Source organism: Alligator mississippiensis, chromosome 10 (genome assembly GCF_030867095.1).
Source record: "Alligator mississippiensis isolate rAllMis1 chromosome 10, rAllMis1, whole genome shotgun sequence".
NCBI lineage: Eukaryota > Metazoa > Chordata > Crocodylia > Alligatoridae > Alligator > Alligator mississippiensis.
In genome coordinates, this window is record NC_081833.1 from 26,604,810 (window position 1) to 26,615,261 (window position 10,452).

The window sequence follows — 10,452 nt, forward strand, 5'->3', positions numbered from 1 at the left end:
ACGGTCCTTTCTGGCCCTGTTTCTCTTTGATCCTGTGCCGCCCTGCTCCCCGCCCGGCTTCCCTGGCCCCATGGCGGTGACTGACAACCACCGCTGAGGGGTGGGCGGCTCCGTGGCACAGAGGGCCTCGGGACAGGCTCCCCTGTGCCCCCCGGGGCTGCAGCGCAGCAGAGGCGCCTCGGCCGGGCCCTGCGGTACCTGCCCCGTGCGGGGGGGCGCTGGGCGGGGCTGCCCGCCAGGCACCTCCCGGCCACGGGCTCCGGCCCCGCGCACTGCAGAGGGGGCGGCGCGGGGCGGGGCGGCGCGGGGCGCTATATAGTCGCGGCCGCCGCCTGCCGCAGTGCCCCCTCGCGCCGCCATGATGAGCTACAGCCTGGAGGCGCTGCTGGGCGCCGGCCCCGGGCTCTTCCGCAAGGAGCTGCCCGGGCGCCACGCGCCGCGCTCGGCCGGCTCCAGCGGCTTCCACTCGCGCAGCTCCGGCTCCGCCGGCTCCCGGCGCGGCTACGGGCTCGGCAGCGAGAGCGGCGAGGCGCTGAACGGCGCGGAGCTGCGCGGCCGCAACGAGAAGGAGCTGCTGCAGGGGCTGAACGACCGCTTCGCCGGCTACATCGAGAAGGTGCGGCAGCTGGAGCTGCACAACCGCGCGCTGGAGGCCGAGACGGCGGCGCTGCGGCAGCAGCAGGCGGGGCGCTCGGCCATGGGCGAGCTGTACGAGCGGGAGATCCGCGACATGCGCGGCGCAGTGCTGCGCCTGGGCGCGGAGCGCGGGCAGCTGGCGCTGGAGCACGAGCGCCTGGGCGACGACGTGCAGCAGCTGCGGCAGCGCCTGGAGGACGAGGCGCGGCAGCGGGACGAGGCGGAGGCGGCGGCGCGGGCGCTGGCCCGCTTCGTGGACGAGTCGAGCCTGGCGCGGGCCGAGCTGGAGAAGAAGGCGGCGGCGCTGCGGGACGAGGCGCGCTACCTGCGCCACGCGCACGACGAGGAGGTGGCCGAGCTGCTGCAGCGCATCCAGGCCGGGCCCGGCCTCGCCGCCCTCGACATGCGCGACGCGCTCAAGCCCGACGTGACGGCCGCGCTGCGGGAGATCCGCGCCCAGCTCGAGGGCCACGCGGCGCAGAGCACGCTGCAGTCCGAGGAGTGGTTCCGAGGTGCGGGGCAGGGGCCGAGGCGTGTGCCCCCGGGTGCTCTGCGGAGAGCTGGGGGCGCAGGGGTGGGAGACGGGGCGGGGGGAGGAGACGCCCCCCCGGAGGGCTGCAGGGGAGGCCCCGCAGTCTGTGCTGAGTCAGGAGCCTTCTGCAGCAAGTTCGGCCCAAAGTCGGAGCCAGCTGCACCTGGGAGGGGCTGGGCCCCCCCGTAGCATGCTGCCCTGCAGGGGAACCCGCTCCCACACCCAGCCCTGCAGCCTGGCGTGAGTCACTGCAGAGACCCCCGGGGACCCTCCAGCCCCTGAGAAGGTTGCCCCTAGTTGAGCTCAGCTTGGGGGAGTGGGATGAGTTGGCAATTGGCAACTGTCCTTTCTCCTGCAAGGGCAGCCAGAGCCAGCGCAGTGCTCCAAGCTCCCTAGGGCTGGGATCATTAACTCCTGCAACTAGACCGGTGCTTGGGGAGCTGGGGACTCACTTTCCACCTTGTAATGGGACCCGTGGATAATGAATTAGCTGACCTCAGCACTGAAACAAATGCCCTTCATGCCACGCTCTTCTGCGCTGCTGGGCAGGGGAGGAGGGATCTTCCGCTTCTTTCTGAAGCAGTGCTCCCACTAAAGTGCAGGGACCACAGGACCCCCAATGCCAGAGATGAGGGAGTGGGGACCATCTAATCCCCTCTCAGCACTGGGGCTTCTGTCAGACACTCTCTTTTGGAACAGAGCTTTCAGGGCTAGTCCATGCTAGTCCAGGCGATATTTCTCCTTTGTTTTTTATCTTGTAGCTACCCCACAATCAGTGCTATGATTTGCAAATCTCCCTCCCCCTCCACTCCCAGTACTGTTGCAAACACTTCCCACACTGAATCCCAGGCCCTCCCAGGCAGAAGTCTGATGAGGCTGGAGTCTCCTGTGGACCTGTGCCAGTCTAGAATTTGAAGCCAATTAAATCAACAAGCCAACACCATCTGAACCCTCCCCAGTGGGTACAGTTGGTGCTGATTCATACAGCTGCCTCTTTCTACGTGGTGAGCAGTGTGAACAAGGTTTTAGCAATCAAGAGCTAGTGGGAAAGGCAGCACTGAAAACAGTTATGAATTGTTGTTGTTGCTCATTCTTAATGGTGATCATTAGCACCCTTGTCTTGCTCCCTGGCTATGGAGTGCACTTGCCTGCATGTGTGACAGAGAAACCAGCTGGATCTCCATGGAAATCTGGTTGGGGCGTAGCAGGTTGCTGGGAATCCTGTGTCAGGTGATGCAGTACTGTCCCTACACTGCAGAGTTGGGGGAAAGAGGGCGTTTCCTCTCAGAACCACCTTGAGGCCTTTGGAGCCATTCATTTAGCCCCTAGCAAGCTGCACAAAGCCCCTCTCTGCCTCCCTGAGCCTCCTGGAGCTGGGAACCTGCTCTCTGGTTCCTGCTGCCTTGCCCTGAGCTCTGGAGCAGCCCAGGCTGAGTGTAGCTGCTCAGTGCACTCAGCCCGGGGAAAGCCAGCCTGCTCCTACTGAAGTCAAAGGCAGGCTCGGGCCATTTGCCTTGAACAGGGCCTGATCAGGACCAAGGACAGCACCCTCTCCGCAAAGCAGCAGGGCAGCACAGGCGACTTCGTGTTGCTGTCCCCAGCCCTGCTCCAGAGTCACTGTTTGGGGTGGAGGGCAGCCCCTAGCTTCAAGCAGGGTATAGGGAAAATGAGATGCCCTGAAAAGCTTCGTCAAAGCACCTGCCTCCAGACTGCTGCCTCCCCACCCCAGTGTAGAGAGCTCTGAGGCTGGAAGGGACAGCTCACGGGACTTCTGCCCGTGGTGCTACTGTAATGCTGCACTGCCCACCCCAAGACAGCAGCAGCAGGGCACCTTGGGAGCAGCCACCCCCTAGGACTGCAGTCCTGCTCCTTTCCCCTGTCCCAGACACCGCTCTGCTCACACTGGTTATCAGCCTTGGCCAGTGCTTCTACCATGACAGCCTTTGTGCTGGGGCTGTCCTTTCCCTGTCCCTTCTCCTTTATCTCTACAGCTGCCATGCAGTCAGCTCCCTCTTTCTGCAGACCATGCCTAGGGTGCAAGCCAGATGCTTGGAAGTCTCTGCAGCTTCAATAACCAGGGACATAGACCAGCACTCCAGGGCATAGTGCTGGGAAAAGGAGGTAGTCAGTATTGCTAAATAGTGCTTCATAACTGAGAGCCTTTGTCCTCTGCAGACACAAGCTGATTCTAAGATGGAGGTGATCAGTCCTTCCTGACCATTTACATGCTGCCCCAAGAGCATGTCCAGCAGCTCACACTCAGCCTGCCCTTCAAGAGCCTGAGTAGACATTGTACAGTCATAAGGAGGGGGTGAGGTTCATGTCCTTGCACCAGCCCAGTACCAGCAAGGAATAGCCCTTGTCCTCTGCTGCTTTCCTAATCCTTTCTGATTCTTTGTGTTCATACAAGTCAGAGATGGAATAAACCTATTAAAGTGAATCCATGCATGTGCCTAGGTAGGAGCCCAACATCCTTCCCTTCCACTGAGGGCATATTGACTCTGGTCACAACTATGTACAAGGGCATTTCCATGTTTCCACTGTGGGTATGGAATTTTGCATGCATTTCTGTCCTTCTCACCATTCTCAAAACGCTGTTTTACCATCTTCCTCTGATGGTCCCATCCCTTCTGTCCCAAGAAGGATGAGTGTTTGGCAGCTCTCCCAGCCTCTGCCAGCCAGGAATGCCTGTGGAACTGGATCATCAGCCTTAGATGCTTCTCTCTGGCTGCACATGGCCATGCGGCAGAGTCTGCTAACTCATGCTGGGGGGTTGAACCTGGTCTGTGCTGATTTGTTTTTCAGAGATCTAAACTTTATAGAGTTTACTTTCAGACTAACCTGGGGAGGGATCAGCATCTGGGGAACTTGATAGGGAAGTGGCTGCCCTAGAGGGAGAAGTGAGAATACATGACTCCATCCATAACCTTGGAAGGTCACTGGAGTGAAGCAGACTCTCGAATTAGCTGGTACAGCAAAAACTGTTGTTAAAAAGAATCTATGTCCCTGCTACATGTTTCTGCTGCTACAGGCGGGGATTGTGAGGGAGTTGGTGGTGGCTAATGCTGGCTTTCCTAGCCTGCTTTGTGAAATTGTGGTGCTAGGCTGGAACATCACCATTCCTATAAGGAAGATTAGAGAGACTAATCTGCTTCTTGAGATCTTCAACACCATAAATCCCATTGGCCTTTTGATTAGTACAATGGCCATTTAACATCTGAAAGAATATACTGTATGGTTTCAAGGAGATGGACTTTCTGATCAAACAGGTCTCTTCCATCCTCGAGGACCTTGGGGCTCAGAATCATAGAAAGTAGGGTGGGAAGAGACCACTAAAAGTCATCTAGCCCAGCTCCCTGCTCAAGACAGGATCAACCCCATCCACCATCCCATACAAATCCTTGTCTAATCTATTCTTAAAATTACACAGTCAATCCTATTGCACAGCTACAAGACATATTGCCCAAAGCACCCTTAACCTGCTACAGGGAAGACAGGGGAACAATTGTGGCCAGTGTCTGGCTGCTGCAAGGGTTGTATAAATGTGCTCAAGAGATGAAGTTTTTTTTTAAATCAGTTGCAGAGAACTATGACTATGTTGCAGAGACATATGCTGACCAGAGGGCCTGCACTGGGGAATTTCTTTCTATGCTGGCTAAAAGAGAGCAGTAGGCTCTTCTTTTTCTAACAGTTTTAATTTTTCCTAATACAGCAGTGGAGGCATTCGCTCTGCCTTTTAGCAGCTCTCTGCAGTGGAAAAAAAACCCTACCCAAAATAAACTGGGGCTGGGTTAATATGAGAATCCAATGCCATATGGGGCTACTGCAGAATTCTGGCTGTCTCTGAGAACTCCTGACGATGGAGAGACTGACCAGCAGTCACTCTGACACTAAACAAGGGCTGCTGAAAGAGAAGCAAGGCTTTAGTTAATGGAGGAGGGAATTCCTCCAGGACATGAAGCTATGGACTGAAACTGCAGCAAAGTAGATTTCAATTACATCTCTGAAAAAACGTCCTTACTGCCCAGGCAGTAGGACAATGAAGCAAGTTGCCCAGGGATGCTGCAGATTCTTCTTTGGGTTTTCAAGGTGAGGCTGGGTAGTCATTTGCCTGGAATGCTTTTGGAACAGAGCATCCTGCATTTTTTTCAGGTGATTGGAGTAGCTGACCTGTTAAACTAGTCTAACCCACTTATTCTGTCCACCCCACTTTTCCTCTTGCTTCCTTGTGCTTCCCCCACTTTAGGGAAGCTGGATAAGCTGTCTGAAGTTGCCAAGCTGAACACAGATGCCATCCGCTCTGCCCAGGAAGAGATTTCTGAATACCGCCGGCAGCTCCAGACCAAGATGACAGAACTTGAAGCCCTCAAGGGAACCAAGGAATCTCTAGAGAGACAAAGACAAGACACAGAAGAGCGCCATCATATTGATGTTACATCCTACCAGGTAACCTGTAGCAAAGGGTAGAACTGAAAGAATAGGACAACAGGGTTAGCTCTGAGGTCTCTGAGCATTTAATATTGCACTATGATCTTCTCCTGCAAATCATTAACAAAAGGGCATTGCTGCCTTTTGTGGGGACTGGAGATTAGCTTCCCTTGCTGTTGAGACAAGATCTCATTATCAGTGGTAGACTACTACAGGCCACATAGGGGTGGAATCAAATCTGGATATAACTGATCCAGAAAAGAGGTGGGTATCTGATCTTCTGGGACCTCAAGGTGAGACTCTCCCCAGGGACTTGCACGCTACTGTCTGGCTAGCATCCCACTATCTAGCGACTGATGTAAATAAGGTCTGGCCAAGGAGAGTCCAATGCATGTAGCTGCAGCTCAGATATTGCTTTGCTTGTGGAAACGGGTGTCTGCTGTGAATCAGGGCAGTCCAGACCAGACCGGATCTCCGCCTGTATTTCTGATGCAGGAAACCATACAGCAGCTGGACAATGAACTGAGGAATACCAAGTGGGAGATGGCAGCTCAGCTTCGAGAGTACCAGGACCTGCTGAATGTCAAAATGGCCCTGGATATAGAAATTTCTGCTTACAGGTATGAGACTAGGATCAGGAAGTGGGGAGTGTAGATGGGATATTAGGAGCCAAGGCCAATGCTTGGGCTTTTGAAGGTAGTTTTTAGCCAGTCCCTCAAAAATATTCAGAGCTAAGCATGCCCAAGGTGTGCTTTCAACACCTCCACCCCAATCCACAGGCACAATGCAGCATTGTCACCCTCAGTGCATTCCCTCCAATGGACAACCTAATTCATTCCACAGCCTTTCCTCAGCATCAAGCCAAATAACCAGCAGGACCAGTTTTTAGGCCACCACCCTCCTTGCACCTAGGAAACCATTTGCCTTTGAGCCATAAGAGGTGCTACCACATTAAACACCAAGCCACTGGAGTCTTAGGCTGGGCATGGCTTCTGAGATTTCCTCCAGCCATGGGAGGCATGCAGAGATCAAGGGGTGAAACCCTGTAGGACAGGGGTCATCAATATATGGTCTGTAGGCCAGATTTGGCCTGCAGAGTCATTTAATCTGGCTGAGGATATGGGATTTTGGAAGTGTTTGGTGGGAGGGGGCTTCAGTGGCAGTCTCTGTCTCCACATTGACTTCTGTGGAGAGACATGGCAGCATCTGGGTCTTAGTGCCCACCTGTTACCTGCCTCTTACTCAAGTGGAGACATTCTGGTCCGTAGCCTGTAAAGCCTGCTAATTGCTGCTGTAGCAGGTTTGTGGGAGAGCAAGCCAGTCTTCCAAGCCCCATTTGGGAACATCCCGTATTCAGTATCATTGATGGGTTGGAGCCTCATCATCGAGGGATTGGAGGACTGACTATCAAGTAGAAATAAGGGAATCCTTGGTAAATAAGGGACATGATCCAGGGCTTGCTGCAATATCCCACTGAATTGGGCTCTAGGTCAGATCCCAAGAGGTTACTAAAGCAAAGGCAAGGCTACCAATGCCATTTGGTGGTTTAAAAAGCAAAATCTGACTTCCTTTTTCTGCCTACCCCACTGTCCCCAACAGAAAGCTCCTGGAAGGAGAAGAATACCGCATCGGAGTTGGGCCATTCCCCTTCCCTGAGATGCTTCCTAAGACTCCCAGCATCCCCACCCACATAAAAGTGAAAAGTGAGGAGAAGGTCAAGGTGGTGGAGAAGTCTGAGAAGGAAACTGTAATTGTGGAGGAGCAGACGGAGGAAATCCAGGTAACAGAAGAGGTGACGGAGGAAGAGGAGGCTGAGAAGAAAGAGGAGGCTGAGGGGGAGGAGGAAGCACCTGAGGCAAAAGAGGAAGAAAAGGGAGAATCTGAAGCAGAAGCAGAGGGTGAGGAAGAGGAGACCAAATCCCCAGAAAAGGAGGAGGCCAAGTCCCCAGCTGTCAAATCCCCTGAGAAACCTGCGTCCCCCACAAAGGAGGAGGCCAAATCCCCTGAGAAACCCGCACCCCCCACAAAGGAAGAGGCCAAGTCCCCAGTGGTCAAGTCCCCTGAGAAACCCGTACCCCCCACAAAGGAAGAGGCCAAGTCCCCGGCGGTCAAGTCCCCATCCCCTACAAAGGAAGAGGCCAAGTCCCCGGCAGTCAAGTCCCCTGAGAAACCTGCATCCCCTACAAAGGAGGAGGCCAAGTCCCCTGAAAAGGTCAAGTCCCCCACAAAGGAAGAGGCCAAGTCTCCAGCGGTCAAGTCCCCTGAGAAACCTGCATCCCCCACAAAGGAGGAGGTCAAGTCCCCCACAAAGGAAGAGGCCAAGTCTCCAGCAGTCAAGTCCCCTGAGAAACCTGTATCCCCTGCAAAGGAAGAGGCCAAGTCTCCAGAGAAGGCCAAGTCCCCTGTGAAGGAGGAGGTCAAGTCACCAGAGAAAGAAGCTGTCCCCAAGAAGGAACCCATCAAATCACCCCAGAAGGAAACAAAGGCACCTGTGAAAGAAGAGAAACCAGTGGAGAAAGAGGAGAAAGCCCCAGCTAAGCCAAAAGCTGAGGAAAAGGAAGAAAGCAAGAAAGAGGAGGCACCCAAAAAGGAAACCCCAGCCAAAGAGCCACACAAACCTGAGGCTAAGGTTGAGAAGAAGGAGGAGGAGAAACCCAAAGAGGAGGACAAGAAGAAAGCTGCTGCTCCTGAGCCTTCCGCCCCTGAGAAGAAAAAGGAAGCTGTGAAGGCTGAGGAGAAAGAGGTAAAGGAGAAGGAACCTCCCAAACCAGCACCGAAACCCAAAGAGAAGGTGGAAGAGAAAGCCGCTAAGCAGGAGCCTGAGCCCAAACCACAGGAAGCTAAGGCCAAGGAGCCCAGCAAACCAGCAGCAAAGGAGGCCGAAAAGCCAAAGGCTGAGGAGAAGAAGGAAGAACCAAAGAAGGAAAAGTCTGAGCCCAAAAAGGACCTGGAGGAAAAAACCAAAGCTGAAGCTAAACCCAAAGAAGAGGCAAAGGCTGCCAAGGCAGAACCTAGCAAAGACACCAAGGACACCCCCAAAGTAGAAGCACCCAAAGAAGTACCAGAGGCTACCAAACCCAAGGCAGAGAAAGCAGAAAAGTCTTCAAGCACAGAGGCAAAAGAAAGCAAACCCGCAGAGAAAGCTGCTGCTCCTGATGACAAAGCCAAGAAGAGTGAGAAGTGAACAATGGAGCTTTGGACATGTAAGGAGGTGGGCCACCAAAGAGAGCTTTGAAGCTTTCCCTGATCTGTGACTGAACATGTTTTTTTTTCCAAAAGATGAGACTTTGCTTAGGTGATGGATGACCTCCTTTGTCTGAGCTGGAACTTACATTAGCAATATGTTTATGTGAAAGACAAAAACAAATACCTGAGCCTACTCAACTGGTGGTTCAAATATGTTATGATAGCTTCAGTAGCAGAATGTGATATATGCAGAATGCCACATTTAAACACTTGAATTATTAAGAAAAACTGCCCCTTTTCAAATAAGTGCATTTATCTAATGTATGTGCAATTGATGGACAAATGCAATAAAGAATGTACACAGTTAGAGCTCTATTATGCTTTGGAGATGTACAGTAGATAGGAAACTCAAGAGTTGTAAATGCCTTTTCATTTTACAAATGGAACAACATTTCTCACTTGTAGCCTACACAGACTGTAGCTGACATGAATGGAATCAGGTTAGACACTGCAGAACTCCACACAGATAAGAAGTGCACTAGACAAACTCAAGTCCACTTTCAATTGCTTATGTGCAATAAAACAAATAAAGTGCTTACAGACAAAACCATTCCTGGTGTCCTCTTTGTGACTCTTTGAAGGAGAACAGGATAACGGCCCATGAATAGGGAAGGGCCACTGAATAAAGAACGAGAGTGAGGCTGAAGAGTGTGTATGAGTTGGGAGGCTTTAATACAACCCACTGTAGCTCCCATATGGGTATCCTAAGAAACTGAAACTCAAGACAGGATGTGTGCTTAGTTCTGTACATGTACTTAGATGCCTAATGCCCTTTGGTTTCTTGGTCTCTAAACAAGAGAGATCTAGTGAATTCATGGCTGTCCATGCAGACCAGCTGGGCTAGAAAGATTCAATCAGTCCAGTCCTCTTAAAGAGTCACCCATTGTATCTGACATCATGACCCCATATGTAATCACACTTGCATCTGCACAAGGATGAAGAGAATCACATGTCTTGGCTCAGCGTAGGAGACAAGCAGAGGTCAGGAAGGCATTTTTTTCCTGCTAGATCAACCACTGCACAGCCAGCGGGCTATAGCACAGAGGTTGTTTCACCTACAAGGCTCTTTCCCTGATTGGGGGTGTGATGGCAAATGGTCAACAGAACTGCGTTCTGCTGGAGTGAGGCAAACCATGTGTCTCTGAAAAAGACAGTTAAAGTTCAGATCCTGGAGTGTACTCTCAAGCTGATGTGTGGGATCTCACTCTGTGGTGTGGTCCGTGTAGTTGGGAATGGAAGGATTCTAGCTTAGGGATGTCATGGTGGGTTGCAGGGGGAAGGGCTGAAAGCTCCATTGGTTATGCTTTCTTTGCTCCTCCTTTACTCCAGAATGTGATGGGTACCACAAGGCTGTGACATTTGTTCCCTGTCAGCTCCTAGACATGGAGCCTGGCTGGACTGGAAAGTGCCAGTGCTAAGCAGGAAAACACCCCAGTAGGAAATCCCTTTGGGGCCATATGGGCTGGCCACCGAGTCACCCCAGCTGGTCACCAGGTTTCTCTCATCCCAGATTCATTGTGGGATATGCCCAATTTGGAACAAGCCTTCAGTTCCTGAGCTCAGCCACAGAACCAGTGTAGAAGAAGAGAAGGTGGACATCTTTCCTCTTG

At 53.0% G+C, this 10,452-nt stretch overlaps 1 protein-coding gene across 1 annotated transcript; it reads left to right on the forward strand.

Annotated features, from left to right (window-relative positions):
• Positions 1 to 358: 358 nt before the first annotated feature.
• NEFH (neurofilament heavy chain) lies at positions 359 to 9,392 on the forward strand. Its single transcript, XM_014593558.3, has 4 exons — positions 359 to 1,148; positions 5,415 to 5,614; positions 6,092 to 6,216; positions 7,196 to 9,392. Exons 1-4 carry the CDS (start codon positions 359 to 361, stop codon positions 8,778 to 8,780), a joined length of 2,700 nt encoding a protein of 899 aa, XP_014449044.2. The 3' UTR covers positions 8,781 to 9,392.
• The last annotated feature ends 1,060 nt before the right edge of the window (positions 9,393 to 10,452 follow it).

Bases quoted from the DNA above. Each gene is read 5' to 3' on its own strand.
- NEFH (XM_014593558.3), top strand. From the start codon at position 359: ATGATGAGCTACAGCCTGGAGGCGCTGCTGGGCGCCGGCCCCGGGCTC. The intron at 5,615-6,091 runs GTAACCTGTAGC...TTTCTGATGCAG, and splicing joins TTGATGTTACATCCTACCAG to GAAACCATACAGCAGCTGGA. The intron at 6,217-7,195 runs GTATGAGACTAG...TGTCCCCAACAG, and splicing joins ATAGAAATTTCTGCTTACAG to AAAGCTCCTGGAAGGAGAAG.